Here is a 26554-nt window from a genome sequence, read left to right as displayed (position 1 = left end):
CGATCTGTGAGAAACAAAAGTTAATGATATACTAACACATTTTGTTCAACAAGATCATGTCCACAAAGAAACACCACTTTTATGACTTTTGAAGCGTAAATGCAATAGACGGGAAACAAAAGCTAATGTTATGTTATGAACAAACTACACACTCGCCTGAGAGTGAGTACACAAAAAACAGCTGTGAAGTTGCTCTAGTTAGTGTGACGACGTCTCATTTAGCCACTTGTTAGCAATCACCTTTTTTTAGGACTTTTAAGCTTCAAAATTCACACGAGAATTATATTCTACAGACATATGTTCAGGGAAAAACGTTAAAATGTCTTCTGCTTGTGTTGAGAGTTTTTGAGGCATCCAACCAAAAATCCATTGACTCGAGTGAGTTTGATTAAATGTTTCAAACAGTTTCTCCATCCTTTCCTGCCTGGTCAGTAGCACCACTAACATCTAAGTATGGGGAGGATTACAGAGAGCGGTGATGTTCTCCTGGCTGACTCCACAGTTAAGCAGTTGTTTGATGAATGATGCCAAAAAATAGTAAGTCATGTTGTGGTGACATGCATAATCATGCAAAACCAAAGTCACAATTCATGTTCATTTTCCATTTTTTGTTTCTATAAAGTTATACACTTTTGGCTAATTGTACTACTTTATTTGCCATTTTATTTAAGAAAGAGTTTAAAGAAAACTACTGTAATTTTACATTTGATTTGAAAACCACATCAGGCCGACAGCATATTCAGCTTTATTGCCACATTAAACTCCAGAATAAAAAAGATCTGTCATGAACTTATTAAAGTGATAATATAACAAAAACCTAATGATAATAATATCATAAATCATATTACAAAAACACTTCAACCCGAAATCCAATCTGACATTTAATTAGATAATTAATGCCGCTCTGATGTCTGTTTTTAATTGATGGATGATCAGTAATGAATCCCTGCAGAAATGCAATGCATGCACTGTCACCATGTTTAATGTATCCAAGGAAAAATATTCGTAACTGTGTCCATAAACCTGTGAATGTCCCCTGCATATCTTCTTTCCACCATCAATAACGCACTGTGTGCTAAAGGGCTGACAGTCCTGTAATCCACTGCCGTGGCAGCCCATAATCCCAACCGCTCACACGTTCAGATTACGAAACATGTGGGAGGGGCAGAGCTTCAGATGGGAGGACAGTGAGAGAGGGTGAGCTCTAACGTGACAGTGGCGATGCAAGCGAAGCAGGGATTGGTGCACATAAATAGCCAGCCAATCGCAGCGGAGGCAGGGAAGATAACAAGGGGAGAGCTGGTAAAAGAAGGAAGAGCTATGAACAAGTGAGAAAGAGGGTGAAATCACGGCAGCACAGAGAGAGAGAGAACAAGAAGGAAAGGAAGAATGAGTGGAGAGAGCACTGATCAGTGAGGTCTCCAGAGAGGAGAGAGGAGAGGAAGGAGATGAGCAGAGAGAGGGGGCTGAGCAGCCAGCACTGAGAGCATCCATCAGCTCAGGCGGCCATGCTCTGAGCCCTGGAGCAGCAGGGCTACGCAGACACTGCACAGGCCCAGCATCAGGCCCGGCTCAGCCATTCATCCCAGCCACAAGTAAGGGACACAAGAAGATTCCACTCGCATCAGCTGGGCATAAAAGCCATGAGGACATCCAGGAAGGGCAACGTGGAGATGCCTGCGTTTATGCGGCAGCTCGTAAAAGAGACAGAGAAGAGGGTCAGCTCTTTCTTCAAAGGGGGCCGTGGAGGAGCAGCCGAGGGAGAGCAGCAGCCAGCGGACGGCGAGAGGGAGGAGGTCATTCCTAGCCCCTACCTGGACCGGCCAGTCCTGGACAAGCTAACCGAGGAGGGCTGCGCCCGCTGGGGCCTTACCTACGCCCTGGGAAGCATGCAGGGCTGGAGGGCCAACATGGAGGACTTCCACAACTGTGTGCCACAGCTGGGTGGAGAACTGGCCGACTGGAGCTTCTTCGCTGTGTTCGATGGTCATGCGGGCAGCACAGTGGCACAGTACTGCTCACAGCACCTTCTGGGTCAGATCCTAACCACAGGTGAAAGATTTTCAACTGAAATTGCTTGAATGAATATAAAAGATTTAATCAGTAGAGTAGAGTTTTGTTATATTTTGTGATTGCAATGATGCTCACATGATGCTCATCAGTCTGATCATAATGAAAAGGTTAATTACAGTGAAAGAGAGATGATTTTCCCTTGTTATCATTCCTACTCTAAGTTATGATGTGTTTTTATGGTATAGCGGATCCGGAAAACACAAAGTATTCCAACATTATATCCGTTTGTGCTAACAGGTGGGATGGGGCCAGAGGATGACCCTGAACGGGTGAGAGGAGCGATCAACGAGGGCTTCCTGCAGACAGACAAGCACCTGCACTCTGTGGCACGTCGAGAAGGCTGGGAGAGGGGCGGTACCACTGTGGTGGCCGCCCTCATCTCGCCCTATTACATCTACTTCGCCAACTGTGGCGACTCGAGGGCCGTGCTGTGCCGGTCTGGCCAGGTCTGCTTCTCCACTGAAGACCACAAACCCTACAGTCCACTGGAGAAAGAGCGCATTGAAAATGCAGGCGGCTCCGTGTCCATCCAACGGATCAACGGCTCCCTGGCAGTGTCCCGCGCTCTGGGGGACTTCAGCTACAAGGGAGCAGAGAACCGAACGCCCACCGAGCAGATGGTGTCGCCAGAGCCAGAGGTGTGTGTGGTGGAGCGCTCGCCAGCCGATGAGTTCCTGGTGCTGGCCTGCGACGGGGTGTGGGACACCATCAGCAACGAGGACCTGTGCGCTTTCATTCACAACCGGCTGAGTGTCTGCACTGACCTGAGGGATGTCTGCACCCAAGTCATTGACCTCTGTCTCTATAAGGTCAGCACCAGCTGCTTTCAACCAGTGTACATGTTATCTTGACCTTTTAGATGCATTTCGACATCAAATAATAATGTTAACTGATTACAAACACAAAACACAATATCAGAATGAAACCATGTTATATAACTTTTAAATGGGCAGTGGATTTTATGTAATAACATAATCCTGTAAACTGTGACTGGGCTGAGTCGGTTCGGCTTGATTTGAAAGCTGCCGAGGTCATCACAGTTTTTTGAGAAAAGATTACAGCTTTATGAAGGTAACTAAGCAACAGTTTCGCACACACTCACCAGATAAATCACAATCAATATTTGATATGATTTTCACTCAGGCTTTCAAAAAAACTTTCTTCAGTCACACCTTTTTCTTATGTCTAACATTTTTATCCAACAGTTTTGATTAGGTAATAGAAGTAAATAAAATGGGCCAGACCACGGGGGAATTTACTCATTCTTCTCGTTTTTCTTTGTATAAACATGGTCTGAAGACTTGTTGGTCTGGTATTTTATTCCTACAAACTATATGAAAATGACGTGTTCATGAAGACAAAATGGCTAAAGTCTACTTGGTGATAATCTCTCGAATATGGTGAGATTTAAGTGATTTGTCGACGCATTTGGTTGCCAGCAACATCCTCTGATTTGAGTTCAAATCGGTTAAATCTGAAATGATAATACTGAAATAGCAGTTGCGTATTTACTCATTCAGCAATTAGTGAGCAAAGTTACTATTCATTTGGGTTTCTAACAACACAAAGAACGCCCTACGAAGTTAATTGGTGCTGGGCAGGGACCATTTGAAAAATACATAAATGACAGCAATGAGAAAGATCTAAAACAATAAAGTTGCGTGCTGAGCAAACTATTTGCTGAAAGACAGTAAAGTAAAATGCTCTGTACAGGTGAGGTTAAGTGAATAATTAGGGGATAATTATCACTATGAGCAATCACTTTCACATTGTCATATGATGCAGTGTGTAAATATCGATTATAACCAATTTAAACATGTTCATGCCTGGAAGTGAACCAGATTTTTAAAAAAAAAGCAGCTCTGACGTCTGGTTGAGCTTCGGCTCAGTCTCATTTAGACCATGGGTGTCTAAATCTGTTCAATGTGTATAATAGCGTGATACCATGTTAAAATAGACTGCATGGGTGTCACAACAGGTGAGTTGGGATTATTGTGGGTTCCAATGAGGACTCATTTCAGCCCCTCTCACTTAGAGAGAAGATCGAAGGTCGATGTTCAAGAAAATACAATTGCTTGTCAAAAATAAAGAATGAATTCAGACCAGTGAGGGAGAAAGATTATTTGACTACAGCCACCTCCACTGATATTATAAGTGCAAGATTTCAGCGTGTTTAGCGAAGGACATTTTTCACGATACAGTAACTAATCTGTAGCATAAGGGAATTAGCTTGTCAAGACTACTTAAGCTTTTCAGTGTTACGTTGTGCTCATGATGATTATTTGATACATATATTTTACCTCAGTAAGTGAAGTTAATTCCCTCCATAAACTCATCCTTTATTTGAAACCAGCTTTCAGAGAACCTCAAGGCAATTAATAAAACAAATTGTGTGCATTGCGTATGTTCTATGTTTATATGTCTTCTATAAACACATCAGAATGAGCATGGACGACATGTGCACATGCTAACATCCATGCAGCACCCTGTTTGGCCGTCATGTCCACCATGTCACTCTGTTATGTAACAGCGCTTCAGCGCTGGTGTGCACAATGACCTCAAAATGTCACAGCTTCTTCCACGCTCCATTTACATTTTACTGCTCCAGTGCACCTGTGAGGTGACTTTGAGGTGAAAATGATCTATCGCTCAAACTGTTCACCCAGGATGTCGCAATGTATCAGATGTTGACATTTGTAAGGTCAGCCATCATTACTCACCTCTGCTGATATCTCGTTGCTCCACAGGGCAGCCTGGACAACATCAGCATCATCCTGCTGTGCTTCCCTGGAGCCCCCCAGCTGTCAGCCGAGGCATTACACCAGGAGGCCGAACTGGAGGACCTGCTGGAGTCCAAAGTAGCAGGTGTGTGACCAAAATCGATATACAAGAGACACCACAGACAATGTTCTGCACTTATGGTCACGCATCGGTTGACGTTGAAATTCTGACACTTTTTTGTTTTCTAGAGATGTAAGATTTGCAGTTCAAGCACATTGAGATGGACCTCTTCTGTACTTGCCATGATTCAATTTATACTAAAATGTAATGTTTATGAACCGATTCTGCATTCATGTACAAATTCTGTAGACAATGGGACAAGATTTTGGTGTCGGAGGAGTTTTGATTTGTATTGTTCGGGTAGTCTGGACCAATCATTTTTCAGCAGACTTTGGTTGAATGCAGGTAAACAGTCCGCATGAAGACAAAAAGAGGTGGAACACGTCGAAATGCAATCTATGAACCCAGCAGCTATCATCTGACAATGATTTTGCTTTTTATAGGTTTGAATTAACTTGTAAACTAACTGCTTGCAATCTGGTCGTGCACGTCGTCCCTCAACTCAAACTCCACTCTGGCATCTCAAGTTGTGGCAATAAGAAAGTTGCTACACCGGAACCCCAGAAATACAGCACCTTGACCCCAGAGACGTATCCTCTGGTTTAACCCTTTTCAGTAAAGGACTATGATATTCTATACATTTCTTGTTGTAAAAAATATTTATATAAAAAGAGCAAAATCTAAAATGAATTGATCCTACTGACAATAAGCGTTGTCTCTGTTGCCAGAGCCTGGGAGTATTCCTCTCTGGCAGAGATATGTTGCCCAAAAACATATCAGTTTGCCACACTGGTGACAAGTTTGTTCATGAGCATGAGTACTCGTTTATTTTGAGGTTAATCCCACAGAAACGACTGGAACATGTGGCAAATGCTCACTGGAACACCAAAGGTGTATTAATCTGCATCACAAAATAGTAAACAACAAATGCACGTTTGAGTAATGTTTGTTAAAAAGTGTATGCACCATGTTTAGGGCTAATATATTGAGACACGTTCAAAGGCATTGTTAGTTTGGGACTTTTCATGATTTGTTTGTTAACAATGTTGAAGACACAGAATAACTCCATAGCTTATTATTTAAGACTGTATTTTAAATTTAAAATAGTTTCCAGGAACTTCCAACTGTGCTTATTTGATTTTTGAATCTATTTTTGTTTTAATATCTGACAGAGATTTACGATGAATTGTGCATTCGAGGGGAGGAACCTGACCTGCTGTCTGTCCTCACAGTCCTCGCATCCACCGACATCCCTGGATTACCACCAGGTGGAGGCATACAGAGCAAGTGAGTGACACAAAACTCATGTGTATGCGTGTGTGTGCGTGCGTATATGTTTGCATGTGTGTGTGTGCATGTCCAGAAAAATATTTGTCTTTCATGCTCTTTTAAAAAACTATAATAAATCAGGAAACGCTGTGAATAAGTGTGTGTGTGTGTTCTCTGTATTGTGAAATTACACCATGTTACTTGTGTGTTGCAGAAGGAACTGCATTATTTCTGCTTACTATCAACAAAGGGAGAGCCACACGCCCACACTACCAAATGTGAGTGCAAACTACACGCTGTCCCATTCTAACCATTAGCAGACATGTTATTTCCTTAGACATGGAGAGTATATTCACCATTATTTTCTCCATTGCCTGTCTGTCCAGGGCCTGGGAGGCTCTTGAAAAGATGTGCTGGTCTCCAAGGATCCATGCAAGGACTGTAATTACTATCAATATTAAAACTGTTTTCTTCATGTGTGCACTTTGACAAAAAGGGAGATGTTGAACAGACAATACAGGTGTTCGTTTACATCATACTAGCAAACAGCATCTTGTCATAACAAGTACAATGCAAAATAGATCTAATAAAGTCTAACACGTTTTATATTTATAAGGACATTTTGTAAAACTTACTCAGAGACACGATCCAGCAACAACCCTCTGCCTCATATTCAGTGAACAGAAAATACAGAATGACTGTAAAACTGAATAACAACCCGCTGTGAAATTATACATTGTCATTGGATTACATTAAAAAGGAGCATACTTATGTAAAGTTGTAATTTAAAGAGGAAATAAATAATGGGTTAGTGCTAGCCAAAAGCTAACGTACAGCTAACAGATATTTGCTTCAACAGTGAGTGCTAACAGTGCTAACAGCTGAGCAGCTGAGCTTTTTCCTTATGGCAAAAAATGTCAGGCAAATACACACTAATAAAATCTTTAATTCTGCTATCTAAATCTTAAATACACACACTTAGTCAAAAAAATACATTTCAAACAAAATCTAAATCGTTTTTGAAAAGGTATTTACTTCTACATTTTTTGTTTATTTTAAACATGTAGAATTAGATCCACTTTGATCGAGTAAAGTTACGTGATATGTTATAAGGTATTTGTTAAAATAATTTGATAGATTATTATGAAAAACATATGTACAGCATGTAATGGTTGGATTGTGCACTAAGTTTCCCAAAATTGGCCAAAAACCCTAAAATCTTTATTTACTGACCGATTAAAATCTATTTTACGTGAATAAGTTCAATGCCTATATTTTTTGCAAGTCTTTCTATATTCATATTACCATATTTCTAAACATTCTATTCAATACAGTGTATGTGAAATGTCTTTTTCCATAAGTTTGATGCTATGTACTGTGCTGCCTTATTCATCTTTTATATAGTAAAGATAAAACAAACAGCATCAGAACGAGTCAGTTTCAGGGTGGGTCACTTTATCCGCATTATACTGTATAATAGATAGTTTTTTCATGTCAGTGAGTAATTTTCTGTGTATAGACATTACCTGTTAAGAGTTTTGAACCTAAATAAAGAATATTTAATTGAGTACTTGCAGTATTCTTTACCCACACTAATCAGAACCATTTTCTTATTGTCAAATTCACAATCAAGACAATTCATCAAGTGTGACCACAAGAGGAAAATTGAGGATTTTGTCTCTAAGAAGGAAGCTTTTTTCCCCACAATCATCAACCGCACTCATGAAAACCTGCAGGTGATACAGGATGACACAAAAGTGATTAAAATGTTAGTTTATTTTGCATAGTAAAGGATCTCCTCCAGCTAGCAGAGGAGAGCATGAATCTTGCTCTCTGCTCTGATGATGCGATCCTGCGACTATAAGCACTTTTGACATAAGGACGTCCTCTACGGGCCTCGTTTGATTAGATGTGCTCTATTGAAAACCCTCGCTTTCAGCGCTATTCCATGATTACTACAAATTTCAATGACATGTATTGATGAAATAAAATGTCCGACTTGTGAGCAATCAACTAATTAAAGTGTCTCTTTTTTTAGTGTTGGTAAGCTCCTGCAGTGCGTTTGAGAAGCTCTGTTTAAATACAAATCACAATTATAACGTTTCTTGCTGTATAAGCAGCTAGTTATCTAAGAGGAGACTGTAGATATATTGTGTCTGTGTGTTCACTAATACTGACTACCACCTCACATACAACCATATTTATGAGGAGCTCAGAGGACATGTGCGGCACTCTTAAATCAGCGGTCCCCTCGAAGTGGTCCTTTACTGCTTCTTTCATCTGATTGCTTTTCAATGAGCCAATCACTTCAGGACATCAGACCCCTCCTCACAGTGATGTTGAATTCTTTAAATTGTATTCAGTCTATTTTTCTATCTTTCTCTACATAGAGGAAAATATAATACATTATTGGTTGCTCGAAGTCTGCTACTATCTGCATAGACTTCCATTGAAATTGCTAAAATTGCAAATTGAAGTATAATTTTTCTGTTCACAGAATTTGGTTTTGTCACACTGAGGATAAATCATTGACCTTTCTTTTAATCACTCGACAAGGAAATAAGTTAGATTGGGGCTCCATTCTAGAAAGCCCAAAGCAACATACACAAAAACAACATCTCATTTGTGCAACCTATCCACACTAGTTTCCTGTAGGCGATTATTCATAATGGCCAAGGCCCCCACGCCCCCAGAGAATCCATTTTGATGGCTGTAGCTTTGCCGTGGGCCTTGATGAGCTGTTTCGCTCAGCTGCTTCTGTAGAAGTGCCAGAGACACCTTATTGGACACCATAAACTCATTGACAGAGATCATCTCTCCTGAAAGACGGCGGCCTACATAGACCCCGTCAGCCACTGCACCTGCATCCGTCTCACTGTCGCACACTGTCTCCACTGAGCCGTCCATGTAGCGGTGTCTTCCTGCAGGACAGTGGGATGAGATGGGCTGCACGGTGTTGCGTTTTAAGCGTTTTTGTCTGAGGTGAGCAAGCGGATGCGTGCGGTTGTTATTTTTTTTCTTGAGGCAGGGGCAGCTGAACCACCGGCACCCGGGTCTACAGCAGGAGCAGGACTGATGCCGCCCCGAGCACACCAGTTTACCCACAATCCAGGTTAGAGTTTGCTTGATGATAATAGAAATGACATTGAAGAGGGAATAGATACAACACACCCCCATTAAGATGAAAATGCAGTTCCCGAGTCGGTAGGCCTCCTGAGACTCATACTGCTGTCTCTGACTGCTCACCAGGTCCCCGAAGCCGATGGTGCTGAAGGCCACAAAACAGAAGTAGAGGGAGTCCACGTAGCTCCAGTTCTCCATGGGGCTGTACAGGGTGGAGGCGCTGCATGCAATCACAACCGATGCCACACCCAGGATCAGCATTACATAATAGACCGATGGTTTCCAGCCTTCCAGGCTGTCCTCCTCACCGGAAGACTCTTCCCTGCTCGACACCACCCCAACTCCAGCACACCTGAGCCGACGCTCGTGACACCAGCGCATGATGTAAGCTAACATTGTGATGATCCTCTCCAGGAAGAGGTTAAAGAAGAGAATGGTGGCAGCACAGCCGATGAGACCATAAAAGATTAAGAATATTTTTCCAGCTATGGTCGCCGGTGTGGTCATGCCAAAGCCTAGAGAAGAGACACAAAACAAAGGTTAAAAGGTCAAGGTACCAGTTTTGTACCTCATAATAATTATCGAAGAACTTTTGAATTGGCATCATAGAAAACTACATTTTTAAGAATTACCAATAGTGGAGACCACTGTGCCCACGAAATAGAAAGCTCCAGAGAAGTCCCAGCGAGGCCTCAGCACATCCACTCGGATCCCAGCTCCGTTCGCCTCCTCGTATTGCCGCAGCAGTGTGTGCAAGGCCCCAAGGTTGACCCTGTATCTTTGAGTAAAGTTGTCCAGCTGCTGTTTCCAGAGGCGGCGGGCACGCAGCTCAAAGGGGTGTTCCAGGGCTGAGAAGATGGCCGCTCCACACAACAAGTAGAGCAGGATGAGCCCAGCCAGCAGGCAGAAACGGGCATTGTCTTCATTCATGGGCGCCCTGGGGCAGCAGCAGCCACCCGCAGCCCTCCTCTGGGCCATGAGCACAGCAGCAGCACAGATACACCACTGCGACAACATGCACCACCACCGCCAGTGCTGCCAAGTCAGACAGTTGCAGTATGAGTGACATGCATCACCCGCCACACAACATACATGCACTGGCTATATAGAGCACATTGGATTTACACGTACAGCAATGCATTTAACTCTAACATTGCTGCTAAACATCTGCACATCTCTTAGAGGAAGTTACTCTGATGCTTTAATGATGTAAGAGGAAAAATATGCACCTGAATAGACTAGTCTGAGAAAAGAAAGGGTATGTAATATAATAGTAGTAACTACAACTTATTTAATCACATATTTACTATAAATTCTATACATACTTTATAATAATTGTATTTTGCACAACTATATGTGCGTTTTTCCCTTTCATCAATACAAATCAATTCTAACCACAAAAATCTGTCACTTTGGATAAATCTGAATATATTTATATTTTAAGAAAACACAGATTTTATGAAAACCTTTTAGTCAGTAGCAGTTTATAATATGTAATCTACTCACAGATTAACTAGTTTAAACAAACAAACAAAAACACACACACACACACACACACAGTACCTGGTTTTATTGGCAGCAGCGTCTGTTCGGAGTCGGTCTGCTGTGCCCGCTCCATGGATCTGATCAACAATGACCAGCGAGAGAAAGCCTCTTGAGTTTTTTTTGCAAACTGAGAGGGTGTCTGATGTTTCATCTGTCACACACTGACATCATCATCCCCTGCCCACCCCTTCTGTCTTTGAGCACACACTGATTGGTGCAGTCAGTCTCTTCATTTTGAAAACACTATTCCCTTTTTCAAGCCTTCATCACAGCTTAATTTGACTTCCCCGTGCTACAAGTGACACAAGGTTTGCTTCATGTTATTGGTCTTCTAATCACTCAGTTGTATCCAGCGTGGGCCAAGTAGTTTCAAGTCCTGCTCAGAACCGCGTTTCTCCTGCCACTAAAACTAATGCTTTGCAGTGGCTCTAAACATTAAACAAGTACAATGTGACCAGAAGCTCAGCGTTCAGCAGGATACATCTCAGTAAAATAGCAGAGCAGACGTGCCTCTCCATCTTCACCACAGCTCAAGCTTTACCCTATCTGCCCTTGTGCAAGGCACTCAGATCAAAAGTGCTCCAGTGGGATTTGCTCTGCAGCCAGCAGGTCAGATTGCGGTTGTATTGTGCAGCCTCCTCTCAGAGGGCTTTTTGTAGTTGCTGCTGCAGACTGTGTGGGAGGATTTGTAGAGCATGACTCGGTTTCTCTGTCTGCTCATCCCTTTAATCTCATCTGGGGCTGCAGGTAAGGGTTAGGGGTTCCCTCTGCCTGCCGTCTGATGGCTGAATGACAGAAGCAGACAGGTGCGGTAAACAGAGAGCACATCTGCCTTCATCTCCCCAGTCAGCCCTGCATCAGGTGTTGAACTTTAGAGTGTGATTACTATTTGGATCTGCTCAGGTCTACAGTACTGCATATCTGTCCCTTACATATATTACATTTTGATGGCTAAATGTATGTGTGTAAGTACATGAGTAATAGCAGCATTAATCCAAAGGATTACTTTCTCAACAGAATAACTGGACTATAAATTAAAAAATAAACAAAAATCAAATCATACAATATCATATCACGTTGCAAAGAGGTTTTTAAATGATGAGCTTGACTTGGTTTTTGTTACACATATATTCTACAACATTGATGCTTTCAATGAACCAAAACAGTAAACACATCAAACATCATCAATCTTCAGCTGGTTTTCATGAATCACCAAGAGCACTACACACTACCGAGACAAAAAGATGCAAATTTCAAGAGTTCCTGTCAACGTGTCAGCCGCAGGAAGGAGAAATAAGGAGAGTTTATTCACATTTGTTCAACTATATATGGTAATTAACTGAGAAGTAAATTAGGCAGAGTAGCACAAACTATAGTCACAACTCTTTTTGTTCAAATATTTGTTTTTCTAAAGAGTAGAAATATTATGTTAATATTAATCATTATTGTGCTAAAAAACAATCCATCAAATGATGCTAAACTTTATTGCTGCCTTGAAGCCTTCAATTTACCTTGAAGATGAAAAAGGTGAAGTGTTTGTGGCCCTGTGAGGCTGTACGTAAAGGCACAACTGTGCTTTGAGTTGTACCATTTGGATGTTTAACAGGTATACGTTAACCCTTTCCACCATCTTAGATTAGCAACTAACATTTGCTAAGTGGCAGTAAACACAAAGTGCAGCTGAGGATGATGGGAATATCATTAGGATTGCATAAATTCAGATTGGGAAAGAATAAGGGAATGCCTGAAAATAATATAAAGTTTAACCATTAAACTTTGTAAATCACTATGTAAAAAAGGAGAATCTTGTTGGACCACAAGGAACACCTTTCCTATTACTCTTTTCAATTATTAACAATATGTGTAGGTGGACTCTAGAGAGTCCCAAAGAGTAGTGTCGTTGTTTTTTATGGTGGAAAATAATCCGTAAACTAATGATGATCATAACGAGACAAACAAATGAATTAAATAGCGGCATCTAGCGGTGAGGTTGCAGATTGCAACCAACTGAAACTTCTCCTGTGCGCCAAGCACGTAGGAGAACCGGGGCGATCGAGAGTCAGTGTTTGATTTGTCCATTCAGGGCTACTGTAGAAACACAGCGGCCTGCTCCGTGTAGAGCTATGAAGATATAAACGGCTCATTTCAAAAAAGGTAAAAAAAAATTAAAAATCTTATTTTCAAGTGATAATATAATATTCCATTTCTGCCAATAGATCCGCTGAATACGACACACTGCACCTTTAAAGAAATGCAGGAAATAAGTCCACTATCGTTTTAGCACCATTTTAATGACACAGGGTGACATTTAAACTGCAGATCTTCCCAAACTAGATGGGTCAGCATATATTTGGCTTATAATTGCTTGTGCCATGTTTTCCCTAAAATAATGAGCAGTGTCGTCTCAAGACAGCTGGGACAGTGTCTCCTGCTGAGGCTGGGAATTGGCAGCCTACGTGAGTGTAGGTCTATTCAGTAGTCAAACTGTACATGGCTCAGATTTACATTTACATAAATCACCAATGATCTTTTGACCAATGTTGTAATTGTAATTTGCTGAAAGAAAATCTGTTCTGGGAAATATTTACTTTTGTAATCAATCACATCTTCCTTTTGCCCACCCTCATTCTGTACCTAGTTACTTCTCACAATTCTGACAACACAATCATTTCAGAAGCCAATGCATCTGCAGTCACTCACAAGTGGTGAAGGGTTAGGAAGGGTTAAAAGTGAACTTCCACGTGATAAGAGAGGTCAGGTCAGGGGCAGCATGTTGGTCAGTATATCAATGAGGTTGTCCAGACCCCACAGATAGCCATCTTCTCGATTGCCATCTACCCAGGGAGTGCGGTGGTCCAAGGTGAGGTGTGCTGGTAATGCCTCCGTCTTTCCAAAGTCAATCATCCAGACTCCTGTTCTGCCTGTCCAGTCATGTAGAAACAGTAAGGAACTGCCCACAACCTGCAGGGATACAGCTGTTAGGAAATGTTAGGAAACTGAGCGCCACAGAATTCCAGGGTAGCTGTTTTTGAACGAGCTGAATGGTTCTTTCCCTGACATTTACATAATCCTGTTCAAAATATTTACAAAACTTTTCAACAAAACTATCCCCCGTCTAACCTCATGTGTTCTGAAGAAGTCTGATGCCTCCAAGATCTGCCGCAGTTGTTTCAACCGTCTCAGATATCCCCACTGAAGGGAAAGATACATGATTTACAAGAAGAAGAGAAGAAAACTAATGCATTAATGAGTGAAGAAAAAAGTCAGTGAAGGTCACACTCACCACAATGTGTGTACTGGAATCAACAAAGTTGTGCAGTGCTTCAATCACTTGCTCTCTGCTTTTGGTCCTTTTGAAGTTTGTGTGACATTCTTCATTTGACTTCTGCAAAAGAAAACGTACAAGTTTTAGCAATATAATGTGAAATGGACAGCTACTAAACTATAAAAAATAGACATTTCTTGCTGGAAGACATTTTTCAAAGATTGTCAACCCAGCAGCATTTATTTGCTATAAATCAAGTGAAGTCAATAACCTGACACAACCATCTCTGATTAACTTTTGAGCTTACCCTGAATCCTTCGATGCGGAAACCCAAAGATGTTGTGGAGCTCAGCGTCTCCCTCCACTGCATGTACCTGGTTTTCAGCACCGCCTGCTGGGCTCGCTCCTGGTCCGTTGGGGCCTCTGGGTCCACAGCCACCATCTTCTCATACATGTCTTTACGGGGTTGGGGCCGCTCTCTGGCCACCAGCAGCTCCCCCTCGAGGTATGTGCTGTCAAGGGCAGTGCCTTACTGTTATTGTGACTGAAAAGTATCAATTGCAATAAAAGACCATTATAAAACTGTAAAACTAAAATCATCGCCTCACGGTGGTACGCCTCGGCCACCCAGTCGAGTTGCAGTTTGCATCCACGTCTGCCCAAAATGTCCCTTCATCTTTTTATCCGATTAGACAATTCTTTGAAATGGTCCTAATTAGTATATCAATGTGAGATCTGTGTCTCTTAAGATCATTTTTTTAGGTCACTTTGACCTCTGAGAACCAGATTCTAATCAATTCCTCCTTGAGTCGAGGTGGATGTTTGTGCCAAACTTGCAGAAATTCCCTTGAGGCAATATCACGTTCACAAGACTGGGACGGACAGACGGCTCACACAGCTCACACCGGCGAGGAGGAATAACAGCGAACAGATGCTCATTTGGGAATAATCTATTAGTCTCCATGAAGAACGTTCTTTCATATATTTGACAATGGAAACTAAATAAAGCTTCTTATCATTTATGGGTGTTTTATAATTGTGTTATGTTGGGCTCTAATGTATAGATTTTCAGGATATATATCAAAAACTATTCAGTCTTTTCAAGAATCCCTGTTGCACTATAAGTTTCTTCCTTCAGATTTGCCTAATATAAAGCTCAACTGCTTGGTCATAAGAATTGCCCCACCAAAACTCACCGGCTCCCCATCTTGCAGTCCATGATGGCAGGTCTGTTGAAATGGGTCAGCAAGTTATCCATCATGTTGTAATTCTGCTCGTCCCGCTGCACCACACCGTGGTAGGCCGGGACAAAAGGCCTCAAAACATCCTCCATCAGCCGAAGGTAGCACTGTTGCTCCCCCTCACAGAATCTCTTCAGCAGGGTGCCGTAATCCCCAACGTGAAAGCTCCCTGGAAAAGAAAACGAAGACAAACCATATTAAATTTGATCACTTACATTGTGGATATTTTTCGTACTAAAATTTGACCTGTTTGGGAGCAAAATCAAAGACAATTTAGACCAGATAAACAAACCTGCATGTCCGACCACTTGCAGCCACTGCTGAGGTTTCTTGGGAGTCATGGGTAAGAGAGATGAAGTCCCAAAACTTTTGTGTTTCTTCCATGCGGAGCTCTACATGAAGACAAAACCACCTCCGTCAGTCATTCTTTAGCACACACACTCACACTCCAGGTCACATTCTTCTGCTGCCTGTGTTTTTCTCCATGTTTACTGACAAGCGGCAGACTTCAGACTCTATCACTCGACTTTTTGCAATATGGGTCATCAACGTCTCCATGGAAACAGCCCTTACCCAAGACCATGAGTGAAGAGAGGACAGGGTAGGCTCTTGTGCAAGACGTTCATCAAACATTTACAGCAATCACTTGTTTTCTGCTATTAAACATTTAACTCAACGGTGGAACGCTGAACATGTCAACATGGAAGTTGGTTCCAAGTTTTGCCATTATGTTGAAAATGTGGTGCCGAGACATTTATGTTAACTAATTTGGTGATTGGAGGAAAATCTGTCCATTATAATTTTGATGTTTTATAAAAACAGATACTAGCTTGACAAAAGGGAAGAGATTATTGGTTCCGTCTGTTCATTAGATACAGCTATTGCAACGTGTGTATCATTCTTAGCTATAATAATAATATATTTATATTGTATTTATATCACATTATATCTGATATGATGCCGAATGTTTTCATTTTTTAATCCAATTGTTTTACTCTAAAATGTCTAATGTTTTTATTTGCATTGGTGGAAAGTAAGTATACTACAATTTAAAAAAGGTCCCTGTATTTGACTTGATGCCTTTGGATTTTTCTACTCAACCACATTCTGGAGGGAAACATTGTACTTTTTACTCCACTTTATATATTTTGACAACTTGAGGTACCACAGTTACTTTATAGATTACTCATATAACAGGGGATCACTTCATAAAATATGATGCACTGTTAGAGATGAAACCATCACAACATATAAAAAGCAGTTCAATTCAGTTTATTTTGTATAGCCCGAAATCACAGATACAAATTTTCCACGGATGTGTACAATCTGTACACATAAGACATGCCTGTCTCGGGACTTCACATCAGATCAGGAAAAAAACAACCCACAAATAGAAAAAACCCTTTCGCAGGGAAAAAGTGAAGAAACATTCAGGAGAGCAACAGAGGTGGATTCCTCTCCCCGGATGGACAGAAGCAATAGATGTCATGTGTGCAGAATGAACAACGCAACGATATTCATACAAGGTGTTGAAGTGTAGAAGTCAAATGATGCTCACACATGAATGCAGGAGATTTAATTAATGAATTAATTTCTGAAATGGTCTGCATGAGCACTTATATTTGTGATATAAAGAATATTTTCTGATTTTCAGCATCACTATCACCCCCGATGATACTCCTGTGTTTTTACACGAGAACATCTCTGTAATGGATTATGTAGATGGTTATATTCCTCCTCCACTTCATGTATTCAGTGTCATGGCGTAGAGGTCGTGTCTATTCACTGCCTGTGGAGGGCAGCGGCACATCGGACGGTCGTCGAGCCTCCAAGCCGAAGAAGAAGAAGAAGAGCAGCGTCGTCACAGCGGAGCGCAGAAGAAGAATTTAACGGTTCCCGGTTGTTGAACCGCTTCTGTCTCCACGGTGGCTCCCAACTAGTTTCGGACTGGCTTTAGCTGAACTGTGCCACAAACCAAGCAGCTGGCTAACTAGTCCACGCACCGCGATGCGTTTCCAACGAGTCGCTAACGTCATGTGTTGACAGCTCCCCTCATTACGGACCATTACTGCAACCACAGGTAACGTTGAGGTGTTTCTGTTTTGACGGTTATTGTTCTTTCACTGATAACCGACACGGAGCGGCTCGGTGAGCGAACTGCGACTCAAAGCAACCATCGGCATCGGCCACTGCTAACGCTAGCTACCCACAGCTAGCGAGAACGAAGACGTGACCTCTTTGCTAGCCGACCTATCGCATCGTTAGTTCACTAGGTTTCACAAGAGCCTGACAAACCCGTTTATTAAGAACCGACCCTGGATCAGCCCAGAAGGCAGTAGCAGCGTCCCTCCGTGTTCTCTGTGCATTATACGTGACGGAGAAAGATGATGTTAAGCTACAGATTTCGTACGAGTCGCTTTCTCTCTGGGAGAAAGTGAAGTCAACCGCGAAATGTAACCGCATTGCGACGCGACAGACGAGACGCAAACCAATATCTTACCTCGTAAAACATGTCGTATGGTATTTGCTGAGTCCTCCGCGTACGATGTGACCAACCATCCAGAACTTTTCTTTCCCAAATAAAAAATGATGACACCTTTTTGAAATGGACTCTGTTGGCTCGCTAGCGCCCCTCGCGGTGTGTGTTGAGTAGGACAGAGTGTGAGAGGTGAGCCAGGTGGAGTGGAAGAGAGCCAGAAGGATGATGTGGATATGTTTAAAATAACTGCGCCGGTTAAGGAGCGCACCCTTGAGAAATAACAAATCTACAGCTAAATTCAAGATAACATGCGTGCTTTTCTGTATTTGCTCTAGCCAACATCTTGAGGGTTTAGTAGAACAGAATGTCAAAGTGAATTGAAATCTGCCAAATTAGTCTAATTAAAATACAAATATAACATACACAATATATTTTCTCAGGCCATAAACCCACAAGTGGACATGTATAATTTTGAAAAACTATGTATTATTCATAGACATATTTTAATAGAAAAGAGTTCTAATTCACTCCTAATTCATGAGAATAATTCTCTTCTCCTTCACAGACTTGAAGTGATGGAGGAAGGCTCTGAGGTGATCGAGGATATTGTATTTCGAGGAGTAGAGTTTTCTGTGAAGATAGAGGTGGACAAGGGTTTGCTGATAGTCGAAATCTCTGATTCGATGACAGCGGATCAATGGAGGGGGGACTTTGATCCAGCATGTAAGTAGCATACATTTATTACAGATTAAATGCCTAAACGGCACAGAAGTAGTCTTAATCACAATATTTAATTGTTGGTTGTTGTTTTTTTCAGATATTGAGGACCTTACCCGCAAAACTGGCAACTTCAAGCAGTTTCCCATTTTCTGCAGCATGTTAGAATCAGCTGTTAGAAAGGTATGTTTGAAGGTGCACCCATAGAGAATGGAAAAAAATGCAGAGGTGGCACAAATACGTGACTAGAAAGATATGAACAGACACACATTTGCTTGAGGCTGTGTGAGCTGAGGCGAGACTCATTCATTCGAGTTCAATGTTTCCAGTTGAGCGAAAAAAATGTACAGTTATCCTGAGCTGTCTTATTCCTTCTCTGCTTTTCATGAATGTTAAGAAACAGGGGCCAAAAGGAGACAGCCTGGAGGAAAATAAGAGAAACTATTGGGAATTTGGGTACTTTTAGGTTAGTCTGTGTGTCCGTGCGTGTGCGCGCATCAGTGCTGTCTGTCAGGTTGTTTTTGGCGAAATCTAAAGTAATACACGAATTACAAAAACAAATTATTTTTGTAACAGTTGTATCAAAACAATCTTAATATCATATTAGTTTCACGATTCCCAGAGAGGAAAAATAAATATGTATTACTATTTTTATTTAATTTAAATTGTAAAAAAAAACAATTTGATTGCTGCACATGTGAGGATCAGGCGTGACAAAGTACATCATCTTTTAAAAGTTTAGTTTTTTACCCCCAAGTTGCTGGCAGGTCTGTTTTATGTATAACGTTGGATAGTTAACTTGAGCTTTTTCTGCAGATGAGTGATTCCGTTACACTTGACCTCTTGACCTACGCTGACCTGGAGCTGCTACGTAACAGAAAAGCAGGAGTGATTAGTCGTCCTCATGGCCATCAGCAGTCATCTGTTCTCACTGCCAAAAGATACCTAATCCTGATATATACTGTGGAGTTTGACAGGTTTGTGTCTCTGTTGCAACTTTCATAGTAACATATTAAAAATGATTTAGTAGTATGCCGTGTTTCTCAGTATTCTGGTTATGTCCGCGGTAATCACCCATGATCTGCTGACTATTGTGGACTTTGTAGGATACATTACCCTTTACCCCTGCCTTACGTGGGTAAGCCTGACCCGGCTGCCCTGCAGAAAGAAGTCAGAGCTCTTAAGGCTGAGCTCAGCACCGTCTCCTCTCATGGAGTTCACAAATCTGCAGAACTAGAAATACAACGGCTACGAGCAGAGTAGGTTGCCTTTCATCTTATCTTTGTGAACAATATGAAAGGACATGGGACTCTTGTTTTTTTTTTTAATGTCTCCTACTGTTTTCAGGCTGGCTCTGGTGAAAGAACAAAAGGATGCCATGGCTAAGGTTTTGGAGCGACTGCAGGGCGGTGGAGGTGGCCCCGCACCTGGCCGAGAAGACTGGAGGTTCAGAGATGTGGTGAGGACGCTGGAGGAGCAACTTGTCAAGGAGAGGGCCAAAAGTCAACGTTCCGCAAGCAAGAGATGCCAGGAGCAGCGACTCCTAATGGAGCAGGTGGGACTCTTATGCTCCTCAAAGTATTCGGCTAAAAAAAGATTTCTAGCATTTCCTTTGTTGCTCAGCTAGTTTTAACTTTTTTTGGATTCCCTGTCTAGTTCGATGAGCTGAGAGCATCGGAGTGCGCTCTCCGCGTTCGGGTGAAGAGTCTGACCAGTGAACTGGCGTTACTACGGAGAGGGTTAGACATACTAAGCATGTACTATATCTTGACTTTCTCTCTCTCTTTATTTCATTAATTTCCAATGTGGAGTAAGAATGTGACACCTGGATATTGTTAACCTACTTAGCGCACGCCGTCTTTGTGTGTCTGCAGCCGAGTGACTCCCGTGTCTGGTCACATCTGTTCTCGGCTTGATGGGGAAATCTATCGCTCGGTCTCCCGTGAGAGGAGGTCGGGGTATGGGACCGTCAGAGCTCGCTCAGGATCCAGAGAACGGATGGATGACAGATGTCGAAGGTCAGAGGAAAGGGGTAGAAGATCGGACTCATCAGGACCACGTGCTCGCATACCCCGGCCATCGCCTTCTCCCACTGGTACTGGCACTATGATGTTGCAGGAGTTTGGCCCTTTACCTTTATTAGAAGGGGGTGATGTGTTTAAATCTAAATACTCTCAACTACTATCTAGGATCGCGGGTACAACGCTTTGACCCGACTGCTTACATCCAGGATAAGCAGCGCAGACTGAAAGAAGCAGATGTCAAAAAGTTGGTATCCATTATTTCCCGCTTTTCCATCTTTGTCAGAAACGGTCTTTGACGTTGTTGCTGCCTGGAACAACGGTTTTAATCCTGTTTTCTGTGTCAGACAGAGAAAGGTACGGAGAGACCTCCTGACATCACCCATAGTCCCGGAGAGGGGGCGTTCACGCTCCAGAGAGGTCTATCCTCAGATTGTCCGGTCTGGCAACAGAGGCAGGAGTTTATCAGTGGAGCGCCGAGGGAGCAGGAACTCCTCTGAAAGCTCGTTAGTGGATATGGATGAAATGCCCCAGAATCTGTTCAGGTGGTGCGATTACGTCCAAATAATTTTTGTAAAGTCTTTGTTGCTTTAGCTGGTTATTTTAACATCTGTTTTTCTGTAATTATAGAGGAAGAAAAAAGACTTTCAACGGACCCAATGTGGTGAGTAAACTGGTCATTCCTTTAACTCTGGTACAGTTGGTTGCTGCCCTTTCATTTTTCCATCCAAAGGATGTAATTTTGGTTATTCTATATGTTATTACTGTCAACAAATCCCACAAAAGGACCAAAACCAACAATGTGTTTGTCCCACGCACAATACTATCCGACTTCCCAACTCTGTCTGTGGCTCACAGCATGAGCAACGGTGTTCTATGGCACAGAGGAACAAGCTATATATACAAAGCTTTGGGTACACAAACACTTGTTCGTAAGGTCCATGGAAATAAACTAAGGGTCGATATTGAACTGACTGCTGTGGTTATTTGCACTGACCATAGAAATAGCATGAGGTAGCCTGGCAACAGTCAGTTTTCTTTGCCATGGCAAAGAACCGTCCTGCTATGTTGATTTGAATGAGAACGTCTGTTCCACTCTAAGATAAGATAATCCTTTATTAGTCCCGCAGTGGGGAAATTGCAGGTTTACAGCTGCAGTGCACACAAGAGACACATGGTGATTACAAAAAAACTAGTAATATCATCGTATTTCTAGCGTAACATCCATTCACGGACGATTGTGGGTTTTTCATTGGATTTGCTGTCTTTTTAATGTGCAATCTATCGGTTTCTAGTCTAGAGGAGGCCTTTTGATCAGGAAACCATTATGCAGTACTCCAACACTCAGAGGGAAAGAGAAAGGTAACTAATCAAAGTTGTCAATTTCTGCTGCTGCAATAAGATTAGAGTTGAAAACAAGCTAGCCACGACACGTCACCATCATTATGTCTCCAACCACAGAGAGCTCCATGGATACAGGTGCCGAGCTGTCCGAGATCGATGCCAGGCTATTGGCACTTCAGGAGTACATGAGGGACTTGGATACAGGACACTAACAACCACTGCTCAATTAAGTCCCTCCATGTTACCCGACAACTGCACAGATAGAAGTTCAGGCCATTTTTTATTTTTTTTATTTTTTTGCCAAACTGGAGGAACACATTGAGCTTCAAACATAAGCGATTGGCTACCAATGAGAGACTAAGACTCCTGGCGAGTCAAACTTCCAGGACTTCAGGAAACTAAAGCCATCACTGTGAAGGAATCTTTTTTTTCTGGACTGAAAATATATATTTTTTTAATATACCAAGTATTTTTTTTTTTTACACCTCACCAAACCAACTTAACTCGTTCACATGGACGGAAGATTTGACAGTAAATAAGTTTTCACATTTTACTCGCCTGTTGATGTTTTCCTTGCAACACTTAAGAATATTTTTTCCCTGTGAATTGTGTGTGCATCATCTCTTCCTAAACACATTTAAGTCAAGCTACTATTTAAACGGAAATGTCAATGGGCGTGAAAGTGTTTAACATGTTGATAGACTGTAAAACGTGAGTTGTACTGTCTCTGTTGTCCAGTGCATGTTAGAATACACTCCAGCTCCCAGAAAGACAACCTGACTGATTGCATTGATGTCGTGTCAGGATTTGATGGTTAAATGTCTTTACAGCTTTAGTCTGCATTGTCAATCTGTAATGTACATTCAAATGTCATTTTTTCCACTTTAAACCAAAGTAGACCCAATTTCCATTTGAGCTCATATCCCAAACTAAAACATAAAATATTAATCTTGGACATGTGTAAGGGAACCTTGCACAAATACCCTTACTCACATTTTTCTCCAGTTTAATGACTTTAAACCTGAAAATACAATTTATAACAATATTTTGGTTTTATCTTTTGCACTGTCATTGAAGCGGCACTTGAGCCTTTGAAACCTTTACACCACTGCAGCTCACTTGCATTAATTGACATTGAGCCTTCCTCTCAGTGGCTGAACAGCTGCTATGTTTTTACAGGAGGGAGACTCAAGTTTGTCACACAGAAGTGAATATAACACTGGGCAAGCTGCACAATCACTACATATGCACTGAATATAATTTGAGACAGAAACTAGGAGAAATTGTTTTCCTTATGAAAATTAAACCAGGAACAGATCACTATTAACACTTGGACTCTCTACCATATTCAAGACATCTCTGCTAACTGTCACAGCGTGTTGCTAGTTGACAAACATGGACAATTTTAGAAATGTTTTTTTACATTACAATTAAAAGAACGAGTAACAAAGACAAAAGGCACATATAGTAAATCTGTGTGAAAGTACAGTTTGATGAGCAGAAAACACCAGTTTTTGCAAACTATAAAAAGACGTGTACAACTTAACCATGTGGAAGTTAAAGTGCTCAAGTTGTCAACATCTGATAATGTGTTGCCGTTTCTGGTTGTGACTAATTCAGTGACTAATTCACTCTTGAACCAGTGGAAAAGAGTACATTCAATTCTCTGGTGGAGTGTTTTGTTGTTCAAGTCTGCCCAGGCTGGTTCAGTGCTCTCGGTTGTCAGTACCGCTTGCTTCCTCCGACTGTTCAGTATGGCCTGAACTTCCTGTGGAAGCTTGGGGAACTTCTGATTGAAAACAAGACAAAGGTGATTAGTTGGTCCCAGTTCCCCCAACCCCCCCACCCCCCTCCCACCCACATCAATATTTTTACTCAGCATTTGTTTTAGGGTTATTAAAACTATCTACAAGACCATCAGCCTGTGGGTGATACGCTGATGTTCTTATTTGGCTCACCTTCAACAACTTGCACATCTTACCTGATACATGAAGCAGCTCTCGTGGTCATTTAGGACCCCTTTCACAATGCCTACTCTGCTAAAGAGGAACAGTTCCCTGGCAACTGTCTTCGCACCATAAAACAATGCCCCCTACAGGACTGGCAGGGGTCCTACTAAATCCAGGACTACTGTCTGGAAGGGAACGTCAAAGGGTAGCTAACGAGATCAAGGGATTCTGGTAGTGTACATTTGGAGGTCTTCTGGCACCAGCAGTTTCTGCAGTAATCCTAGACAGCCCTTGTCACCCCTGGCCAGTAGAAGCGACCCAGGATTCTGTTGTAGGTCTTCTACTCCAGGCACATTACCTGTCAAAAAAGGGGCTAGTATACCTGCTCAGTCTGCTTCTGCCCATGCAGGGACATTCATTTGCCCTGCATGGGCAGGTGAGTACACAGAAACCTTGTTTCCGTTGCGGCACCTCTCCAGCTCTTCTTCAACGGCGGTTGGCAACCATACATTTGGTGCATTACCGCCACCTGCTCCAGATTATGGCTCAGACTATAGGCTCTCTTTACCCCAGAAACAAAACCACCCCAAAATCAAAACACAACGTAAAAAGGGAAAATAAAATAAATATTTAACCCTCATTCCTACATTTCAGTCTTCCATCTTTGCTGCTCCCCTGCTCTGAAAAGATATGCTCCCTTTAATTAGTTGATGGACTGCAGGTGTGTCCAATACCATGTGCCAATTGGCTGCAGCTCCTGCACTGGAAATAACTCCCTCATCATTTCCCCCAACCTGAGTTTAGGATCCGCCCCCTGTGCTACGCCTTTCCCCCTGGTTTGCCACACTGTGTTTTCAATCTAAGTTGTTGATACAGAATGATAAATGATTAAAGGTTCATTTTCTCTGATATATAATGTTCATGGTTCGTTTACAATCTATAATATATATATATATATATATATATATATATATATATATATATATATGTATATATATTATAATATATATGTTATAGCATTATTGTATATATCATATATCATACACCATATACATGTATATACTGATAGGCACCCCTTAGCTGACAATTAATTTTAGAGACTTCAACTAATTTTGTAGCTGTACATACGTACATAAGTCCCTAAATGTTATGAGAGGAAACCAAGGAAACCCACCTACACACAGGGCTAGTGCAAGCTCCACACATGAGCAGCCCTTGTAGCAGAAAACTGGTATCAGCGTAACCACACCAGCTAGCCAAGAATAATATATACATAATGTCATATTTATCTTTTTCTATTTTTATTAAAATGGTTGTATTATTTAGTGGTGGAATGTAACAAAGTATTTTTACTTCGTTACTGTACTTACTTAAGTAAAAATAATAGTGCATACTTTTTACTTTTACTCCATTTCTACTTTTACTCCGACAGACAGCCTGACTAACAAACAACTTTTCCATTTTTTTTTACACTTTTATAATTAAATAAAATATTTAAATATATAAAATGTTGTCTTCATTGGTTCGGCTTAATCGTATTAACTTTGCAGATAATCCCTGGATAACTTGTCATTCGCAGAATTGTAAGATAGAGTTTGAAAAGTACTACAGAGGGTAAGCACAATAAGTACACTAACCTTTCCGATAAACAAATGTTGTTGCTAATAATTATTACCAGTGACTTCTGTCGAGGCATAAGTATTACCAGGAGCTATATCTGCATTCTTTATCAAAATGCTACAGCCCTAGACATTGAGAGACAACACATTGCGTGAGTACTTTTACTTTTAATACTTATAGTAAATTTAAAAGTAAATACATTTTACTTTTACTTAAGTAGGATTGTTGATGGAGTACTTTTACTTTTATTTTCCTGGGGACTTGTACTTTTACTTAAATACTAAAGTTCAGTACTTCCTGCACCACTGTTAATCTTGTTATTAGTTGCTTGAGTAAGTTATAGTAGCAGACGGAATAATGAGCACGTCAAAACCCGCCTGTACCACGTCACCAAGCCGCTGTTCTGACTTCCAGGCTCCACACTCCTCCTGCGCATGACATGACCATGCACAGAGAATAAGAGGTGGATCTGGCTCCATACTGTGGAGGACAGAAAATGACTTGCGTATAAATAAATAAATGCATGAATAAATATTGGAATAAATAAATTCTTAAATAGATGTATAAATATATAAATATAAGTTATACATAAACAGGACATCATTAAATAAATATATTTCTACATTTCTGTATTTCTTCATTTATTTATGTCTGTATTTATGTATCGACGGCCGCTGGCAGACCTGGGTCTTGTTTTTTGTACCTGGTTTACTGAGTTAGCTGGACAATTTTAAGGATAAGATGACGTAGATCAGGCTTTTCTGGTCTTTCGAAGCAAGTTTAGAAAAATCACCGGCAGGTTTAGTGCTTTTTGTCCCACCAGACAAAAAGCAGCTCCCCTCCTCATTGACGAAGGAGCGATATCAATTATATTAGTTTTATTGAGAGAGTTCTTTCAGATCGCCAAGATCCGTTCTCACATCATGACATCATGAAAAATGCAAGACCACAGCTTGTTTTTTTGCAAGTGGTACATGCTTCTGTCCGCGATGCGTAGAACATCGTGAAAGTCACTGCATGCCGTGCTGTTGGTAGTGTTTATTTCGCGCTTAAGATACTTATTTATT

At 41.4% G+C, this 26554-nt stretch overlaps 4 protein-coding genes across 9 annotated transcripts; 2 read left to right on the top strand and 2 right to left on the bottom strand.

Annotated features, from left to right (window-relative positions):
- Positions 1-1284: 1284 nt before the first annotated feature.
- On the top strand, positions 1285-7750 carry ppm1nb (protein phosphatase, Mg2+/Mn2+ dependent, 1Nb (putative)). The gene is made up of 6 exons (XM_068600019.1): positions 1285-2052; positions 2311-2882; positions 4821-4938; positions 6087-6201; positions 6398-6461; positions 6570-7750. Exons 1-6 carry the CDS (start codon positions 1644-1646, stop codon positions 6585-6587), a joined length of 1296 nt encoding a protein of 431 aa, XP_068456120.1. The 5' UTR covers positions 1285-1643; the 3' UTR covers positions 6588-7750.
- A 467-nt stretch (positions 7751-8217) lies between these two features.
- Positions 8218-10302, bottom strand: kcnk12l (potassium channel, subfamily K, member 12 like). 5 transcript variants are annotated; one of them, XM_068601074.1, is made up of 3 exons: positions 9939-10236; positions 9227-9821; positions 8218-9160 (listed from the first exon to the last, which is right to left on the bottom strand). In XM_068601074.1, the coding sequence occupies exons 1-3, from the start codon at positions 10234-10236 to the stop codon at positions 8803-8805; spliced, it is 1251 nt and encodes a 416-aa protein (XP_068457175.1). In that variant the 3' UTR covers positions 8218-8802. The 5 variants fall into 5 exon arrangements, with proteins under 5 accessions (XP_068457175.1, XP_068457176.1, XP_068457174.1 ...); XM_068601075.1 differs by having other exon boundaries at positions 9233-9821; XM_068601073.1 differs by having other exon boundaries at positions 8218-9217; positions 9275-9821.
- A 1630-nt stretch (positions 10303-11932) lies between these two features.
- On the bottom strand, positions 11933-17962 carry itpkca (inositol-trisphosphate 3-kinase Ca). The gene is made up of 7 exons (XM_068600020.1): positions 17858-17962; positions 15650-15749; positions 15313-15526; positions 14424-14628; positions 14135-14236; positions 13972-14043; positions 11933-13812 (listed from the first exon to the last, which is right to left on the bottom strand). Exons 1-7 carry the CDS (start codon positions 17867-17869, stop codon positions 13606-13608), a joined length of 912 nt encoding a protein of 303 aa, XP_068456121.1. The 5' UTR covers positions 17870-17962; the 3' UTR covers positions 11933-13605.
- ccdc61 (coiled-coil domain containing 61) lies at positions 17216-22471 on the top strand. Of its 2 annotated transcripts, none has more exons than XM_068600017.1 (13): positions 17216-17437; positions 18402-18559; positions 18654-18736; positions 19370-19530; positions 19660-19812; positions 19901-20108; positions 20210-20310; positions 20428-20648; positions 20743-20821; positions 20922-21119; positions 21205-21238; positions 21870-21936; positions 22036-22471. In XM_068600017.1, the coding sequence occupies exons 2-13, from the start codon at positions 18412-18414 to the stop codon at positions 22128-22130; spliced, it is 1548 nt and encodes a 515-aa protein (XP_068456118.1). In that variant the 5' UTR covers positions 17216-17437; positions 18402-18411; the 3' UTR covers positions 22131-22471. The 2 variants fall into 2 exon arrangements, with proteins under 2 accessions (XP_068456118.1, XP_068456119.1); XM_068600018.1 differs by having other exon boundaries at positions 17217-17437; positions 20210-20292.
- Positions 22472-26554: the final 4083 nt, after the last annotated feature.

This window comes from Clinocottus analis, unplaced genomic scaffold, assembly GCF_023055335.1.
Source record: "Clinocottus analis isolate CAN_PGR_092001 unplaced genomic scaffold, fCliAna1.0.p SCAF_5, whole genome shotgun sequence".
NCBI lineage: Eukaryota > Metazoa > Chordata > Actinopteri > Perciformes > Cottidae > Clinocottus > Clinocottus analis.
Note: the sequence above shows the minus strand (reverse complement) of the source record. Positions and strands in the feature narration are given on the sequence as shown.